The following is a 20,092-nucleotide window of genomic DNA, read 5'->3' as shown; positions in this document are numbered from 1 at the left end:
CATATCAAAGGATATCATTAATCTTTAAAATATGGAGTGGATTTCTGAGGAGCTAATGGGAATTTTGAGGAGCAGTTAAAGGTCTCCATGCCACCCTCCCCTTCCCTGCCTTGGGCATTGCCACTGTTCAGTGCACTCTGTTTACTAAGTGTTCACCTCTGGGTAAGAAATATTTTTATCTTACAAATAAAAATGGAGGGTGGGGTGGGGGAAAACCGTGCCCACCTCACACGGTAGCTTTAAGCAAGGAAGTGGCGTGGAGGATGGATGGTACCTGGTGGGACTCCAACCTAGGTCTGCAGCAGAGAGATTTGAACTTGGAAGGGCAGTCCAAGTTTCAGCCTTTCTTCCTGCACATTTGTTACTAATGGTTCTGCAGGATGATAAGCCACCGACCTTGCTTTTGTCCTTTTTTTTTGGCTGGAGGTGGAGGAGGCAGTGGTGGTGTTAGAGGTGAAGGTGTAGGCACTGTGGAGTCTTCCAGGCTCTTTTCCAATTCTTTTCTCTCCTTATCTTCTTGTACTTTACTTTCAAAGAATGTCCTTAATGGTAAGACAGTACAACTTTACAGTGAGATTTTGAGAAATATCACTAGTAATTTTGGTCATGTTTTAGTGCTGACCCCAAAATGTTTCAGTAGTTAACTCTGCTTTTTAAGCTACTTAAGAACAAATCAGCTTCAATTTCCAAGGCTGAAAAATGATGCTGTTATAAAACTATGTTCAAGAACTGCAAATCATTTTGGCCTGGAAATAAATGTTTAAAGATTTTAGGTGCTCATTTTGAAAATTATCTGAGCCCTGTTTGTTTTTTTTTAACGTAAAATTTGAAGATATAATTTGATTAAGGGCTATTGGACTTTCTTTTTGAATAAATGACCATCAGACTAAAAATGAGGCAAGAATAGATAGTGAAATATACAGCACTATGTGCAGGACTTCCTTTTCTTTCTTTCTTTTCTCTTTTCTTTCTTTCTTTCTTTTTTTTTTTTTTTTTTTGAGGTGGGTGCTTAAAATGAACAGTTAAGAAAACTGTTGGGAAATCCAGCTTAGGTGCATCTACGTAAAATATAAGCTCCCCGGAATAAAAAGAGGCTAAAAGCTTCCACAGAGAAAACAACAATAACAAGCCAAAAAAAAAAAAAGACATGGGAATCAGATTTGCATCAGATGCCAATGGGGCAGTGCCTTTAAAGTGCTGAGAGAAATTGATTTCAAATGAGAACTCTATACTCAGCTAAACTGTAAACCACAAAGGGAAAGTACTAACATTTCCACACATGTAAGAACTCAAAAAATTTACATCCCAAATACCCTTTTCTCATCCTTACTTTTAAAGGTTGGAATCCAGTAATTTAAGAAAGAGGACGATATGGGATCCAGGAAACAGGAGAACAATGAAGGGATGTCTTATGGCATCTCTTTAGTAGGCCTAAAGAGGAACCAGTCAAGATGGGAGATTTGGGAGGGAAAACTCCAGGAAAAAAAGGAATGTAACAGAATAGAAGGTATGACTGAGAGCTTGGGAAAAAAGAAGGATGTGTTAATAGCAAATAACACCCTGGAAAAATGGTACAGATGAACCGGTTTGCAGGGCAGAACTAGAGACACAGATGTAGAGAACAAATGTATGGACACCAAGGGGGGAAAGTAGCGGGGGCGGGTGGTGTGATGAATTGGGCGATTGGGATTGACATGTATACACTAATATGTATAAAACAGATAACTAATAAGAACCTGCTATATAAAAAAATAAAATTCAAAAATTAAAAAAACAAAGATTGCCTAAAAAAAAAAAAGCAAATAACACACACACACAAAGTACTAAGTGGAATAGCATTCAAAAACTGTAAGGCAACCAAAAACTATTCAAACAAGTTTTTTATAAGGTCATGATCCAACTCTGAGGCAAACTAAAATGTGAAGTTATGCACAATTAAGCAAGCGTTGAAGCTTAGAGAAAGAGAATCCAGTTGACCTTCTTTGGCCAAGAGGGTTGTGGCGTTGGACCCACACAAAAGGAAAAGTAATGCTAACCCACACTTGGTTAGGTATTGAACAGTGCTCACATAGCCCTAGTAAACAGTTCCTTGGTTTTCACATTTTAGAGTCAACCTATGGGCAAAACCTGGAGGACTTGTTTGTGTCTGGAGGTCAGAACATAAGCATCGCCCACTGGGCTATATAAAAGGATAAGAGAGGCTCATGGACGAGGGAGGCATGTGAGGAGGTGGGGAGGGGGAAAGGAGGACGTCCGGATTCTTAATCCTTCTCCTGAGAAACTTTTCACTGAATCCTAGGAAAGCTCTATGCATAAAAGAGGCCAAAAGGCCTTATGTAGCCTTACAAAGTAAAATTTTAATAACAGGGTTTTCAGAAGAAAAACAACATTTTATGCTAAATTTTCCTGCTTTAGCATATGCTTCTTAATTGAATTCCTGATTGTACCCTATAGATATGACAGACCCATTTCATTGGCAGGTGAAATGGAAAGAGAGGAGGTACATAGTTATACTGGACACTTACATTTCAAAGTGCGAAATTTACCTGAGCACCTGATCCACCTCAGCCTGGTTGGAAGGAGCTAAGCCCTGAAGCTCCTCGGTGATGGTTTCGTTGACCCACCGCACCGCAGTGCTGACGGCATCTGACCTTTCTAATTCCTCTGCTTCAACTAGCTCCGGTAAAGCGTTCTCATGGACTTTGAAGTGAGTTGAGATCACCACAGAACATATATTCTGAAAACAATATAAACGTGTTCTACATTTTCCCTACCTTTCACAGGAAATAGGAAATTGAATGTATCTAGCTTTTAAGGTACATGATATTTTATCACCAATTTCCAAGAGAAAATGAGAATCTATAATTTTCTTTGAGATATTTTTATAGCTATTGAAACACGATGGAACCCAACTTGAAGGAACGTTTAAAATTATTAACTTGTTAAAATACCCTTCTAAAAACCCTACATTGAACTTCATTTTTATCACTACCTCTCTAAAAAATAGCCAAAAGGAGACAAATTTAATCATAATTATTTTCATTTATGAAAATGAAATTTTCTTTCTGTAGATCAGTCTATATATCTATAAATCTATATATAAATACATGAATCTATAACCCTATCTGCAGATTTATAGAACTCATGACATTAATAATGTCAGAGTTTTTTAAACTATTTTTGCCCCATTTCCTTTCTCCATCTTGGATCATCTTCAGGTTAGCAAGTCATGTCTGTACCAGTAGTCCACGTAACCTAATAAACCATCATGGAAGACTGTATGATTCATGCTTTGTTTTCATAATTACCTACAAATGGTGTGTGTATTTCACACACACTGAATTTCAAAACGTTAATTTTCCATAATGTGGACAATACATGCTCATAAATGCAGTGGAGCCAGGACATAGTGAAGAACACATTTAAGCTGCCTCCTACCTTGGGAAAATTTTGAACGGTGCAGAATATTTCCACTTGTAGTGTTGGAAGCCCCAGTCCATCCAGCACATTTTTCCCCACGACTTTGCATATGGTGGGAGGCTTTGCAAGTTTAGAAAAGCAGTTTGCCTTCAACACACACACAAAAAAACACAAAAATCACAATACCACATCTAATTTATCTTTAAAAGGTCATTCACATTTACTCTAGTTTCTACTAAACCTCTCCTTGAATGCCCTCCTCGTTCTGGGATTAGTCTAGCAGCTCTGCGGGAACGTTCAGAGATTTGGATTTAGCCTCTGGTTCGTGGGGCAGTTTACTTTTTGAACTCTCAGCAGAAACTCGCAAACATGTCTTTATTTAAAGGTCTCGTGTCACTCTTTAGTGGGCCCTAACCTATCCTTCTGTCCAAATACCGAAGTCAATTGGTCTCTAGAATACTGTGATGCATTCAAACCTAAAAAACCTTAAGTGGGTCTATTTTCATTCCTCCCAACAAGGCACCGGATATTTTAATGGTGAAGACTTATGCAGAGGCTGTATTTCACTTAACCATCAGATCATGCGTAGAACTACATGTTCAGAGAGGATTGTTGGAACCTTAGTAACAGCAGTTTCATTGACGTGGAAGAGCAGAAGTCATTTGGAAGTGATCCAAGAAAGAGACAGAAGAAAGAGAATGAAGCTGAGGGAGAAAGTCCACTCAAGGAGCCTGAGTAAAAGGATTCAGTACGGTGTCCCTACGCAGAGGGGCGGAAGCTGGGAGAGAAGGAAGAGGGACAAGTGAAGGCCCACCCTCCTCACCCCCTTTATCACCAGACAGTATTTACTCTTCATTTTCATTTAGCAGACCAGGCCTCTTATCTTTCACTTCAAAATCCAGTGACCTCAACCTACATAACAGGTCATGAATGCCCATCAGCAGTGTGCCAGCACCAAGGTGGTGGCCAGCAGAACTAAAGCAAAAGCCAATTTTCAAGCTGTCCATGCATTTGAAGGATGATGGTTTGTATATTACAGAGTAAGTACCTAAATGAAGTTAGATAGAATCGGGAGAAGAAAAATACGATCTAGCTTATACTTTGTGAGTTCAATTCAACAAGCAATGAGCACCTGCAATGTACCACATATTGTGTAAGGAGGAGAATGGAACTGACTTTTAAAAAATGCTTAGGATGTACCTCGAAGGAGTGACTTTTTCTTGTTTATCACTGTATCACATACCACAATGCCTGGCATATTTAGGATTCCATAAATTAAATCTTGTATAAATTCATAAATGTCAGACACAAACCTTGGGCACGTTTGTATACACTACGTCATTAAATTCTCAAACTCTCAATTACAAGTTTTACGCAATAGTAATATTGCTGTTGCCCACAGGGATCTTTCCCATCCCTGAATTCCTCTGATATGTAAGAGAAGCATAGAAGAAATGGCATTTGAGCTGGACACTGGAGGTTGTGTAGTATTTCAACAGGCAAACAAGAGGGAGAAACTGAGGTAGAGGGAATAGGATAAGTGAAGGGGAGGGAACTGGGAAACTTCACGCTGTAGGGGGAAGTCAGTGCGCCTGTGCGGAGGAGCGGTGGGGGAGGGGCAGGGGAGTTGAGCCTGTTACCGAGGTAGCCGGGCGAGTACTGTGAGTCACACACTGGAACGTGTTTGATCTTACTCAGCATGCAAGGGGGAACCACAGGAAGTTTCTGAGCAAAAGAATGATGGTCAGATTTGGGATTAGGAACATTGCTCTGGCAGCACTGTTGGGGATGGACTTGATAGAGGGGGAGACTAGGTGAGAATAAGGATGGCCAAAACCAGGGCAGTGACTGGGAAGACGAAAAGGAGGTTGCCTTTATGCCAATCCAATTCCTGAACATCCTTCAAAGCCCAAGCCAAAACTCTCAGATGCTACAGCCCACAGGGATCTTCCCCACCCCTGAATTCCTATAACAGGCACACAGTGATCTATTCCTCAGTCTAGCACACAATCCTATATCACCCTGTTACTCCAGTTATCTTATGTATTGGTGGCTTTTGTCCCTAACTGAGGTATAAACTCCCAGAGAGCTGTGCAAACCAAAGACCTGGCTACCTAATAGGCTGGGAAGAGCATTCCACTGGGGACAAGAGTCCAAGTTTCCAGTCTTACCTTTTGCACTAAGTAGCGGTGAGAAAAGGGCTTGGTGTCTTTGTAAAATGAGGAAGTCGTTAACTTTCAAGAATTCCTCTAGCAAGAGACAGTGGAAAGATAATGGAATTGGGAGTTGCATTCACTCATTCATCCCACAAATAGTTCTTGACTGTCCACTATGTACCATGCACTCTACTAGGTACTAGGGAAACAGACCGGGTTTGATTTCTCACTGTCATTCACTGTGTCCCTTGGGAAAATCATTTAAATTCACTGGGCCACAGTTCTTCATTTGTAAAACAGGAATCATAATGTTTACCTCACCGTGGTCCTAAGGATGAAGTGATATCACATAAAGCACATAGCACAAGGTGCATCGATAAACACCTCCCCCCTCGCCCCTCCCCCAGTTTGATGTATAGGCCAGGACCGAGAAAAATAAACATTCGTGGAACATCCCCTATATTAACTGCATCTACAAGATGTGGTTTTGAACCCTGTAAACACATCATGCTTCTTCACAGCATTTAAATACTCTGCTTGGTGTTGGCATATTGCCTCACCATAGTGCAAATTCCTACCAGTCCCAACCATGATGCCTTCCAGAAGGTGGGTGTTGGTTAGTACTTATGGATCTGGAAATGAGAAAACGCTTGCCTTTGTTTCAACTGCCCACTGCTTAAGGCTAAGATGTGTGCCAGGTGGTACGCTGGGCACAGGGCTTAGGAGGGGTATATGAAAAGGCCGCCGCTCTCCACAGGAGCTCACAAGCTGCCCAGGGAGGATTTCAGTACATGCAGGGGACGCTACAAGGACGCTGAAGGACGATTAGTCCTGGGCAAAGTGGGCAAGACTCTGATCTAAATTTTAAGTCTAAGTGCGAGCTGGTCAGGTGGGACGGGCATCCAGGACGGGAAGGGCGCACAAGTCAAGGAGCGGACATTTGAAATCGACTGAAACTTGGCAACGATGGGAGCCTGCTGAGTACGAGGCCCCGGGGTAGGCTGAGGCTAAGCTGTAGCGAATACCAAGGTGTTCGTCCCGTGGTCAAAAGGAGGCCGCTGAAGGTTGGTAAACTGAGCTACGAGGTATTAAGGTCTGTGATTAAAAAGTCAACTGGCAACCGTGGCAGGCCCGCCCAGAGGTAGCGAGGACGCCTGCCAGGTCCTGAGCTGTTGCCTAGAGTCCTCATTCCTCTAGCAGCTTCCAGTCCACCACTTTCTCGAGATTCCTTCACCCAGACTTCCGCCCTGCTTCTTCCCTTCAGGGTCGCGGCTCCGCGCAATTACAGTCCCCTACCCCCGCGGCGGCGGCGCGCGTGCGCGACTCTGTGGCGCAGGCGCACGGCGTTGCCGCAGCGCGGGGCGTGGGGAGAGGGGCTGGAGAGGAGAGGGTTCTTGTCCCAGGTCCCTACCAGGTGCCCGTAGACATCGGCAGGCTGGAGGTAGAAGGTGGAGTTGAGCAGCTCTTCCAGCCTGCGCGGAACGTCGTTCTCCCGGTAGTACTCCATCGCCTGCTGCTTCAGCTTCTGCAGCTCCCTAGTGGTCCCACAGCTGCGGCCGCCGCCTTCTTCCCCCATGGTAGGAGATTTAAGCCTACAGCGGGGGTTAGCTGGGGGGCCCGCGAGCGTCCTCCCAGTCGCTAGGCAACGCAGCGAGATCCCGACTCCAGATCTCGCGATGCTTCCAGCCTCACGTTCTTCCCGCAGCCGGAGTAGCGAATGGCTACTTCGTCCTCCTCCCCCCTCCGTCTCCCTGAGGGTTTGGCCCACGGGGTTAGGTTCATTGACTCTTGAGACCGGCTCCCTCCCGGCGTCGTTTTCCACTCCTTCCCCGAAGGTTTTCAGATGGAAGAATAGTTAACGCTCTCGTGAAGCGCTTTTTGCGGAGGCGTGAGAGGGTTAGCCCCGGCTTCCAGCTGGGGACTCGAACCTCGGGTGGCGCCGGTTCCCGGTGGCCCTGGGACTCAGGCCATCGGGCTTTCCCCAGCCACCCCTTCGCGGTCGGGGAGCTCCTCCGGGCGGCGGCCTGTGCCGGCCCACTCTCGGGAGGAAGGTTGTAAGAACTCTGGGTACCCTTACTAAGCTGTGGAGGACCCAGGAATTCAGTGATTCCGCAGATACTTGCCAGCCCTGAGCAGAGCGGTGTGCTGGCTGGGCGTACTGCGAGGTCCAGGAGAGCACGGCCACGCGCCCTCCCCCGGGAGATGAGTGGGACTAGTGGGGTGAAATTTTTCCGTAGAGGGAAAAAAACAGTGTGGGCAGAAAAAATTTGGGATGAACCTTAAGGACAGGCCTAGGGTGGGGTGTTACAGACAGACTTCAGGAGGAGAAGCAGGAATGGAGGACTGTCATTGGGTCCTGTTCTCTCTTCAGAACCTTCAGAGGCCGCCTGCGTCCTGCCCTTTTAAATCCAAACTGCCTGTTTGGCTTTATTACACTTGCTAGGTGTCTCGTGCAATTATACAACTTCTTAATGCGCACCCTCTGTTCTAGATACTTCTGCTGCAGGAAAGGGCTGAGATGGACAGGGTGGTTCTTGTTCCACTCTTGCCTGGTGGTGTTTGTGACCTAAGGCAGACCATTTAAAACGTTCATGTTGCACTTTTGCTCATCTGGAAAACAATCTTAACTACTCTGCCTACATCACAAGTCAGAGTAAAATGAGAAAGTGAGTGAGAAAACACTTTGAAACAAGATAGTTATTTTCGATAGAGGCAGGCAGATGCATACAAATAATGCGATTCTGTAAATAGCGCTCTAAGAACCCAGACATGCGCCTGCTTCTGAACTCCCTCGGTGTTTTTTCCAGTTCTCTAATGGAACAATGGAACTTTCTGGGGTGTGATGGATCATCATGGATCTACCTTATCCTTGCTAGATGGAAATCCCTCCATGATAGGAGCCGAGTCTGAGTCATCCTCTCGCTCGCTGCAGGGACAGAGCTTGTGCTCTGCTGAATAGGTGTTGAATGAACGTTTATTCAGAATAAGTCAGCGCTGTTGCTGCTGTTTCCATCCCACCACATGACTTTCCTCATATCCCTTTAGATGGAAGGCACCCCCTTCTCTCACACGTCCATCCTTTCCATCCTTTAATGCCTGTTGACTCCCATATCTTCAAAGAAGCCACGCTCCACACTCCAGCTCACACTGTGGCCAGCCTTTCCTTCCTTCTGAACTCCTTTCCCATTTGCAGCTGCAGCCACAAAATTCAGCGTTTAAGGATGTCTTGATTCATTTGATGCTTTAATGGAAAATTACGCATCCTGGGCTGGGACCATCATGTCTCAGTCTCCCCTCTGTAACCCACTGGCCTCTAAATTCCTTAAGGACAGGGACTTGATCTGTCTTGTTCACCGTCGCGTCCCCAGCATCAGCACATTACCTGACAGAATAGATATTCCGTAAATGTTTGTTGAATGAATGGATGGACTTTACACATAATAAACACTTAACTCACAGTCGGATATTTTGTGAATAATGAGTACCCCGGGCTGGTTTGAGCAAAGCCTTTATTTTCAGGAACAATGAGAAATAAGGATGGAAAAGTAGTCTGAGGTGAGATTGTGAAGGAACTGGAATACCATTCTGTAAGAGTGGGGAGCACCCCTGAACTTCTGAATATAGGATAGGCAAGATGGAAGCCTCCTGAGTGTTGGAGGAGGCTAACTGGCAGCAGTAGGTAGGCTTGGTGAGTGTTTGGTTATGCAAAAAGCAGGAGACTCAGGTAGAAGATAATATAGATGTAAGAGCCTAAACAGTGATGGTAGCAATGGGAAGAGAAGGACGAGACAGGATGGAAGGATGAAAATCACTTTGAGTGATTGGATGTGGGGTCGGGGAACCAAATATGACTCTATAGAGGATAACTCGTAGAATTCTGTCTCAGTTAACAGAAATGCAGTAAGTGAGAGAGTGATCTGGTTTTGATGGAGGAAATATGGTACATTTGGTTGTAGATGTGTGAAGCTTGAGGTATCCCAGAGGAACGGGAGGACTGAAGACACAGATATAAGGCATCCACAAAGAATTTAAAGTTGAATAAGACTAGATGAATCCTCTGGAGGGAAAAGGGAAACCAGTCCTCTTAAATTCAGGACCTAAATATTGGGGAACAAATTTATTTAGGACACAGCGGGACAAACAAAAAGGACTTAGAGAAAAAAGAAAAAAATCCACAGCCCGGAATCTAGGGCAGAGAGTTTGGGGACTTTCTCAGATGTGTGTGTCTGTGTGTGTACACATGCATGGAATAAAGTCTAAAAGGATATACATTTGCATGTTAATTGTGTCATCCTTAGGTGATGGAATCTTTTATTTTCTTCTTTTTATATATTAGTGGTATCTGATTTTCCTGAAATGAGTGTATTACTTATATAACTTTGAAGAATTACATTAAAAATATTTGAGGGAAAAAATATTTGAGGGAAGGATACTAAGTCAAACGTTATAGGAGAATTGAAGACTGAAAAGAGATTTTTAGGAACTCAGTTCTGCCCTTATGGATCATTCCATCTTCTCAAATAAAAATAAAACTTAATGAAGGCTAAATAAATAAATAAACCTACCCTCCCTGTTTACTTCTGTCATTCACTCAATCAACCAATATTTATTGAATGCTTACCATGTGTCAGGCACTGTTCTAGGCCCTGGGGGAAAAGCAGTGAATAAAATGGATAACATCTCTTCTCTTTGTGGCACTTAAGTTCTATTGGCACTTCAGTAGCACTTACATCCTAGTGAACCATTGGGACAATAAACTGAAATAATAATAGACGTGAAAGCATTTTGAAAAGTTGGTGTGCTAGGGGTTTAATGGCCTATTGGTGTAGTAAAATTATTATTCATGAATATTCCAATTTTCTTCTTTTCCATAGATATTAGAAGTACTAGGGTTTGGGATGTAAAATACATTTATGCGTATGCATATTTTATATACTTAACACACTCCTTGTTTCAGTACATTGGTGACTATATTTCCATTTCATATTGAGACTAACTGTCCACGGGTACTTACAGAGTGTCAGAGCTTGAAAGGGACTGAATGCTACTCACCCTAAAGGTGTAAACTGGGAGCTGATGAGGGGAGGGAAATGAAGGGAAGGAAAGGCTCAGGAGATACAGAAAATTCTGGAACATATCCAGGGAGAGAGGGTAGGACTATACTCTCCTCCTTTAGAAAGAGAATGGGGTTGCCACGTGGGAAGGGATGTATGGTGTGGGACAAGGACCATTTGTCTGGGAATTAGAAAACTTAGATTGGAGTCCCAGCTGTCCCCAAGATCTTCTGGGACCTCGTGCATAAAATGAGAGGGTTGGACTAGATCAGTGTTAGGAAAAAGTTTTCCCAGCCTTTTTCAATATGAAGACTCCTTTTAAACAACAACAAAAGGTTGAGACACCGCCCTCCTCCACCGCAGCCCATGTAATAGTTGTTATATATAGTGACTGAATTCAGTGGTCCCTCTAGAGGCATTTGTATTTCATTCATGGGAATTCTGTACATGTGACAAAAATACATTTAAGGCAAGCCATTCTTCAGTGTCCTGGGTGTGTTTGGTGTATGTTCGGAATTGTAGGCCACTTGCCCGCGTCTATGGGCTTCTCAGGGACCTTGACTGAGAAGCCCTGAACTGGCTCTCCATCTCAGATCTCTCCTACTTTGTAGCTCTGATTCAAGATAAAATATCAGGACATGTTAGTCTATTTCTATCTGCTAATTGAAGATCCTTCGTAGAGGAAATTAACCATTTTTCAGTCTGCATTTCAAAAAGAACTTCTAAGCTATGTCAGACATTTCCTAAATGAACGAGGATAAATAAAAACGTATTTGTTCATTTTTCCTTAATCCTTTCCAACACCTTTATATAAATTGGAACTTGTTCACCATGACTTTAATGTTCAGAAGTGATTATTTAGATGTTATTTTGGGGTTGCTATCAAGTGCTTGTTAATTCTTTCCTGCATTTGCCATCTGTGTTGAATATCATTTTTCATAGGGAACTAATGAACATGATTGCAGGTGCCTTTAATCATAGAATCATAGAAACTGGAGACAGAATAGATGGAAATGTTGCCTTTTCCTCATCTAAAAAATGGGAGTAATAGTTACCCTTCCTCACGCAGTTGTCATGAATGAGAAATATGATTGCCAAGCTAATTGCAACATAAATAGCTGTAAATTAAATGCTAGGTAATAAAAGTAGGAATGATTTGACTAATTAAAAAATGTTTTTCCTAATTTGATTTTTTCATTACTAATGCCCCCCATCAATAGTCATTTCCACTGTAGTACTAACAACAACAAAAACCCACAGCAGTAACTACCATTGATGGAGCCCTTTTATATGCCTGGCTTTCCTTGTATCATCCCATTGAATCTGCAAAACAGTCACAAAAGGTAAGTGACTGGCCCAAGGTTGCACCGTTCATAAACAGTAGAGATGGAATTTGAACCCAGGTCTGGCTGACTCCAATGCCCACACATTTCCCACTGTGCGCCGCTGCCTCCCAAGTTTAGAACTCAGTCAGATTCTGCTGCCTCATGTCAGCTTTTGCTAGACTCTTGCCCATCCTCTCTAAGAAGCCAGTTGAGTTGCTCACGTTGAGAGCTTAGAGAGAGGAGCCTGGTAAATTGTGTTAATCTCTTGATCATTGATTCTCAGTCAGGGCTGTACATTAGAATCACCTGGGGATTCTACTGGGTTCTACTAGAATCTAAGCACATTAGAATTTAAGCACCACAAAGGGAAGGATTACCTATTTTATTCACTGCTGTAGTATTATTGAAAAATGCTGATGCCTGGACCCTACCCCAGGCCTATTAAAATGGAATCTCGGGGGGTGGGACCCAAGCATGGGTATTTTTTGAATATGTGATATTAATGTGCAGCCAAGGTTGAGAACCACTGCCCTGAAAGATTTCTTCATGGATCATGTCATAAAGAGAATGACTACGGCTTCACCCAGGAATGGTTTGTTAATGGATGCTACCTGCCAAGAAAGCCTAGAAGTATTGGGTCTTGGAATCACACCCCATGGGTTCAAGTCCTGGCTCTTCCAGTTCCCAGCTGTGTGACCTTGTACAAGTTACTTAACCTCTCTGAGCCCATTTCCCCATTGACTAGTATTTTCAATTCCATAGGATTGCTATGAATTAATTTTTTTTTTTTTTTTTTGCGGCACGCGGGCCTCTCACTGTTGTGGCCTCTCCCGTTGCGGAGCACAGGCTCCGGACGCGCAGGCTCAGCGGCCACGGCTCACGGGCCCAGCCGCTCCACGGCATGTGGGATCTTTCCGAACCGGGGTACGAACCCGCGTCCCCTGCATCGGCAGGCGGACTCTCAACCACTGCGCCACCAGGGAAGCCCACTATGAATTAAATTTAAAAATGCATGTGAACTTCTTCCCGCTGTGCCCAACACATAGGCACAGTCATTATTAATGATGTCGTTATTACCAAGTAAATTAAGGAGAAGGAAAATGTAGCATTTTCTAGCAGTTTGGCGGTATTTGTCTGAAAACCTTCATTTAGCTTTGTACAGGAATTCAGATGGAATTGAATTAAATGATAAGGGGAACCCCCCCTTTAAAACAATATTAGTGACCTTTAAACGTTTACCATTTGCACAAAATTATAAAGTTGATGTGTTATTTCTCTCTTGCTACCTAAATGCAGCAGGAAGCTGGAGTCATAGTTGTAAAGTGAGTTTTCAAAACTGGCATTCTGTCAATGGCTGTGTTAGATTCAGCCTTCGGTCATTTGTTCAAAGGGCTTTGACACTGAGGACCAAAAGATGCTGTTGGAGATGTTGCTGCTGGTAGTTTAATTGGTATTTTTCAGGGTGTAGACACACGATTTATATATAGGCAGAATGAAACTGGAAGTAGGGCAATGAGTCCAGTGAGTTCAGACAGTGAAAAGGAAAAAAAATCAGGCAAAAGAAATTCTTTAAGCAAGCTATTTTGCCATTTTAAAATAGATACTTTTTAACTTTATAGAAATAGTTACAACTTAAGAGTATTTCTGTGACATAATTATGCGGTTCATAAGGCAAAATGAATACATATAAAATATCCGACAAAGGCCAGGTTTTCTAATTTGTACTTTTCTTAATATAAAAGTAGTAAAATAAATGTAGTAATTGCATTTATTGTGAATAAAGAAAGTTAAATGTATTTTCCACATAGGGGGCAGCAAAGAAGAGAGGAGTCCCAGCTAAGAGGACCGGTTAGATATTTTAGAAAATTACGGCTAAAAATATTTTCTCTTGTTACTGGTGCAAATATTGATTTGGTTTGTTTCCTGGTCCCTGAGAGCTGTGGGCCTACGTGTTTTGTTGCTGCACTTGAGTGAGAGCTAATAAATCGTTTGACTTTTGTAATTAAACCTAAGAACCTAATTGAAGGGGGTTTTACTTCCTAGAAAATGTACTTTAATCTGCTTAAGAGGAATTATCTATTTCTTATTAGCAAAATCAAAAGACTGTCTATGCCTTTATAACTGATGATTTCTGCAGGCCTGGTCATGAATCTCATGGTATTGTTAAACCTTTGAAAAATGATTTGGGAGATTTAAAAAATTCAGTTGTTAAAAATTTAGGATTTGACTCTTTACATTGGTTATTGGCAAAGTGTAGGATTGTTTGTTGTTCTTGTTGTTGTTTTCTCTTTTTCTTCCTTGATTTGCCTTTTTTGTCCTGTTTGAGAAGTTAATTCTTTGACTATTTTAAAAAAATACTGGCATAGATACAGATGAGAATTACTTCTTGAAGAATTGTGATTTGGGGGAGTAAATTTCCATGAGTTTTTAGTGAATAATTTTAGGCAAATTCCTCAATATTGATTTTACTGCATCTCTTTCATATATGACAGTCATATATAAATTTGTTATCATTGAATCACTATGTACTTACAAAATAATTTAAGGTGACACTTGCAAATGAATCTTTAATGTGGATCTAATGTGTTAGATTAAATTCCTGTACAGTTTAAAACAATACACGGAATTGTGTTGTATATTAGCAAGGGGTAATGGATCCTGTTTTTAATTAAATCATACTATTATTACATTTTGTGATTGTGCATTCAATACCTTAGGTGGATATCATAGAAGGAAAATAGTAATGATCAGAATTGGTTTTTCAGAAAAGCAAATAATGTTTCCATCAATACTTGAAGGAGAGACATAGTAAGGTGAAAAACTAAAATATTTCTAAAATGGAAAGAATTTTAATATTCTTTTTATTTATTTATTTATTTATTTAATATTTATTAATGATGCCTACCTTCGGCTCTAGCTATAGTCAGCGTAACTATATTTTAAATGCTACAATTGGGGACAGGAAGGAAAAGAAACGTGCAAGAGAATCTAACACAGCGCTCGGACAGAAATATAGAGTTGATGTGTATTAGGATAATTTTATGTGAAGGTACTTTCATTTGAAATAAATAATTGAGGCAAAGGTGAGGTTTGGTATAGAAGTATCCAGGTGCCCTCTGGTCTCCATTTCTTTTTGTGTGCAGAGATGCGGCCAAAGGCAGCATCATGAGTAATCTGGGGTCCACTCTCTCCCACTACCCTTGTCAGAACTGGCTCGGCTCCCGGAAGAAGCTGCACTTGTTCAATAGCTACCGTCAGACTGTTGTAAAAATGAGTTGATTTATGACCAACAGAGTGATTTAAAATATCCCTGAGCTGTTCTAAGGAACCAGCTTTCCCAAAGTTCATGGCCCAATATTTGTATAACCTATACAGGAATTTGAAAATGGAGAAGATTGTGAAGTGAACTCACGAGGCAGGGAATTTCATAGAGAAGAGCCCTCTTGGTTAACTGTAGGTGTCTGTACCTTCTAAAGAATTTTTCTACCTCTAAAGTGTTAAAAGTGGAGTCCCTGTTTGAAAGAACTAGTACCAGATTTCTTTTCGATGTAAAGTTATTCCATGCCAGCACTTATTGGAATTTTTATTAACTTGTGGATCTGACCTGAACTTTGGTTACCTGATCATCAATGCTTTCGTTTCTTTATAGCCAAACTGAGAGGATATAAGGGAAAAATAAAGTTTCTGCGCCGATTTTGAGAATACAAAATCAAAGACTGTCTTTTGTAGGGTAAGAATCAAAGAGTATGTTTTGCAGCGTAAGAACAAAAATATAACTTTTAATGTATGATATTTGAAATAAGTAAAATGTGTATCAATTTATAAGCTTTAGAATGAATCTTGTCCTATGTATCATTTGTTCCTTTACTGAAAAATAGAGCCGTTTTGAATTCTTAATTAAGACCATTGCAAGAAAAATATAAATATACAGAAGTTCAATTTGTATTTCTGTACGTGTCCCATAAACCTATTGTTGGAAAATTAGTCGTCCTTTTTTGAGATAATTACAAATCTACAAAAGCCAAAAATGCAATCAAAATGAAGAATTCAAAATTATAAGCTCTCTTTTAATTTATATTTGCAATAGACTTTTTATCTCCAAGTATTATTTGTTCTATGAGAATAGAAGGAATCACCATATGTGTTTTTTCCTAAACTAAGGCAATGACCGTTTTCACCTTCCCCTGTGTATGTTGCCTGGGTTCGATTCTGACTCACTAGGGCATGCCTTGAATTTTTCACACTCTTTTCCAAGCCCTAATGCTAAGATAAAAAGCACTACCCTACTTGACACAAGACCAGACCCTGGCTAGTGGATCAGAGAACGTCACACACCCACCTGTACCCTCTGGGGTAAAGGCTCAGCTGCCACATCTGAATCACCCTGTATCATTTTTATGTTTATGAGAGACTCACCTTCCTCTCCAAATTTAGACTTTAGGACTATACACCTCATGCCATCCTGTCTCATCAGGTTTTGACAAAATGTGTAGGTAAAATTTTAGTGTTTTTTTTTTTTAATGGTAGGCATCCTACAACTAGTCCTGTGGGTCAGTCATACTTGTGTTGATTACTAACGTGTGTCTATTTCTGTTGTTGGATATTTTAAAATAAGCTATAACTCTGAAAGGATATGATTGGAGGAAAGGGGCTGTGATCCTGTATCAAACAAACTGGAAAAAAACAGTAGGGGAACACTTAGTGCTTTCTGACTTTTGAAAGAAAGGAAACTTTGCAGCATGTAATTCTAAGGACTTTATAGGGCATGAAAAAAGTAGACTCAAGCTTTTCATGGAGGAGGGGAGTGAAGTCTGTGTTTGTAATGTCTTATAGCTTCTGTAATGTCTGACTTAGTCATAAAAAACTGCAGCTGAAATGTTCATTTAGACGATCCCATGCCTTGTACCAAGGAATAAAATAGTAAAATCTTTTTCTTCCCTTAGCTGGTGGTTCTATATTAATTCAGGAGCTATAAAGCAAGTTTCAAATTGACATCCTTTTCTAAATGGAAGCAAGCACACCTTACATATGGAATATAAGTATTTCAATAGGTACTGTTAGCCATCTGCCTGGTGTTAACTTTTTATTTAAGTATAAAGGATCTTAACATTTCTGTGTGTTAGCTTTTAGTGGATGAGATCCGTGTCCTGTAACAAATGTAAACACTGAGTAAATAAAGGGTTCAGGTCGAGATGCCCGTGGCTCTCACTGTATAAGTAAATTTAGAGAATCTGATTCTGAACAATGTTAGCTCTTACCCTTCAGAACAATCAAATATTAGCCCAGGGTGTAATTCTCATCACTACGTGCACCTTTCATCAAATAGATGTGCATAGACATAGGAATGATGCAGCATTTTAAAATGCATCTTTTTTTTTTTTTAAACGCATGCCCAACACCTTGACAAGCCCTATTTATTATGAAGTTCAAAGACACATAACCCACGGTTAAGTTCTACCTTGGAAAGTCAGGTGGTTTAAAATGTGCTACGAAGGCCTACATGAGGAATAGGATGTGCAGCCCCGTTTTGTTGTCTCTGAACTTTGGAATTCTTTTCAGACCTCTTGCATCGTGTGCAAAGAAACGAAAAGAGGAGGAGGATGTAAAAGTGAAACCAGTCCTGGCTTCGGCCAGATTTGACACTCATTGTCTGACGATGTGTTCCTTTGGTTTGTTTTCCTCCTCTTCACATTTTCTTCTTCCTCCAGAAATATGGTGAAACGGTGTTAACACTGTCCACGCATACTGTCACTCTGGGAGTTCAGGAGGAGGACACTGGGCCTGGGCACCAGCCGCAGGCGGGCCAGCCTCCCGCTCCCCCACCCCCCGACCCCCCGCCGCCGCCGCCACCTTCCCAGCGCGGTCCTGCTGCTGCACAGCGTTTTACGAGGGGGTCTGGGGGTCTGGCCTTGATGGTTCAGCCGCTCCTAGTCTTGGCCTCAGGGGCTTACGTAACCCACTTTTACTCTGTCTTAACCGCCTATCTAATAGGCAAAGCTGCTAGAAATAACTGTGTGGTCGTATTTACCGTTCATCTCTCTGTTTGCCATGATAGGGATCATTTTTATAGACAAGGAAATCATAGAGCCAGGCAGAACTTTAGGGGTCATTCAGTTCTACCCCCTCATTTTACAGACCCTCCCCCCCCAAAAAGAACTTCCCTTATAATAAGCACATAGAAGAAATAAATTCCAGTTGCTGGTGAAAGACTGTGAACGTAATTCTTCCTTCTTATCCAGGAATCAACTTATTTAATGGGTTTAAACTTAAAGAATTTAAACATTTTCTTCACCATATGGGTAGATAAAGGAAAAACACCTTTTATTATATACAGTGTATTTTGGTGTAACATGTGTAATTGCCCTAACTGAATATCATGCATATTCTGACAATATTAAAAGATTTAAAAATCTAAAATCCAAAATTCCTAAATTCCAAGGAAAAAAATGTGTTGTACCTGTTTATAGTTATGAAGCTTGTACCAACGACCTTTCAGGGGGTTTAGATGTAAAAAGTTCTGTGGCCTTCTTCAGAGGTATAATTTTAAATGGCCTTTTAATATCTGAGTTCGCTATACTCTTGTTTGTCAAGAAAGCAGGCAGATGTTTTTGCCTTTTGGAAAAAAGTACAATAACAAGCATGTCTCTGCCCTTACTTCATTGGCTACAAAGTATATTCATGGCTCATCCTGTTGGAAGGTGATTCACCTGAGGCTTCGTTCCCGAATTAGTAATGCCGCGGCAGGCAGCATCTCATTTAGCAAGTGGTGCTTTCCCATCAATTAAGTTGAAAAAAACAAAAAACAAAACTCCCTCTCTCTCTTATTCAGATACAAACTTAGGCTTTCACCTGTCAGAAGAAAAGGAAAACCATCACTAACGGCTGTTTATTTGGCTGGCAGGTTCATGCTTAAGACAAAGTAATTTTTCCCCAGGTGAGTTACTCCCTCGCGTTGGCATGGTGATGACTAACATTTATGAAAACTCCTTAAGTGTGTGGCCCCCGTCCCCATTCCCACAGCAGTGTGTCACTGCTGCCGCCAAGTGACAGGTCTGAAAAAATCAGCAAATCTTAAACAATTAGAACATTGATTCCTCTTTCCAAATCCAAGGCCCCTGCTACCTGCTAGACAGAGATACTGTCTTCTTATGTGATGGGAACTAGGGGGTGACGCTCTCCTCAATCAACGTGACCCTCATGGGCGTCCCTCCGGAAGTCATGGCTTCTGGGAAAAGAAAGCCATGGGTGATTGAGAAAATAATCTCCTTGTCTGAACGAATATATCTGATTTTCGGGTTGAGGCTGTTTTTAGTTTAGTTTGGGTAGTTTCCCACAGTCTTATGCAAGAATTCCTACGCTACAGGAAGGGAAATTCTCTGTCTTAAAAATCCACCCGTTACACCAAAAACTTGTAACTTTCGGAACACGCAAGTGCTTGCGGACGTACGCAAAGACGGTTCTCTTGAGCAACCTCATTCTTGAACTGGGCTAAGAGCTTTTCAATTGCCGTGACATTTTCAACCAGGGAAGTAGTAGTTGTTGCAGAGCAATGTTTTACAGGCAATTACTTTATATGATCAATGGAGCAATTTCCCTTACAGAAAGGAACCAAAGCGATCAAGTTAAATCATTAGAGAGAGAAAGAGAGCGCGGGAGAAAGGATTCATCTCATTAGCAGGTGCCGGTGCTGCGGGCTCCGCGGCGGCGCAGAATGTCGCTGGCCCTTTAAGACAATGGCTGTGCTCCCTCCACCGCCGCCGCCCCCTCGTCTGTCGCTGTTGACAGGTCTAAACCTCCCTAGCAGCCCATTGTGGCCGCAGTAGGAGGCACCTGCAGAAAATGTGCCAAAACCAGGCAGGGAGCAAGAGCTTTTCAATAAACTCCGCAGCTGGAGAGGAGAAGCAACACTAAACTACCGGGCGCGGAGCAGGCACGTGATGGGAAAAGGGGTCACCACCAGACACCTCCTACCGGCTTTCTGAGCGCCGGTCGGTTCAATTTGCTGACATCTTTTAGCTGGCTTTTCTCTATTTGCTTAATATGCTGAGGTATTTAGCTTAAAAGCACTAAATGCTCCATCACGATGAGCTGCTCTCTCCCTTTCCCATTTACTGTTATTAAGGACATTTCCCCGTAT

At 41.9% G+C, this 20,092-nt stretch overlaps 2 protein-coding genes across 2 annotated transcripts in view; one reads left to right on the top strand and one right to left on the bottom strand.

The window, feature by feature from the left end:
* Nucleotides 1–7,167, bottom strand: part of ENO4 (enolase 4) — a 29,502-nt gene extending 22,335 nt beyond the window's left edge. Inside the window, exons 1-4 of the mRNA XM_029201223.1 lie at nt 6,988–7,167; nt 3,439–3,567; nt 2,547–2,737; nt 397–542 (exon numbers count right to left, since the gene is read on the bottom strand). Coding sequence (XP_029057056.1) covers nt 397–542; nt 2,547–2,737; nt 3,439–3,567; nt 6,988–7,152 — 631 coding nt within the window. The 5' untranslated portion in view covers nt 7,153–7,167. The remainder of the gene's footprint in view (nt 1–396; nt 543–2,546; nt 2,738–3,438; nt 3,568–6,987) is intronic.
* Nucleotides 6,982–20,092, top strand: part of HSPA12A (heat shock protein family A (Hsp70) member 12A) — a 162,117-nt gene continuing 149,006 nt past the window's right edge. Inside the window, exon 1 of the mRNA XM_029201221.1 lies at nt 6,982–7,153. Coding sequence (XP_029057054.1) covers nt 7,151–7,153 — 3 coding nt within the window. The 5' untranslated portion in view covers nt 6,982–7,150. The remainder of the gene's footprint in view (nt 7,154–20,092) is intronic.

Source organism: Monodon monoceros, unplaced genomic scaffold, assembly GCF_005190385.1.
Source record: "Monodon monoceros isolate NGI ecotype Baffin Bay Population unplaced genomic scaffold, NGI_Narwhal_1 Super_Scaffold_4, whole genome shotgun sequence".
NCBI classification, from domain to species: domain Eukaryota; kingdom Metazoa; phylum Chordata; class Mammalia; order Artiodactyla; family Monodontidae; genus Monodon; species Monodon monoceros.
The sequence above is the reverse complement of the archived record's forward strand: the minus strand, read 5'-3'. Positions and strand labels throughout refer to the sequence as shown.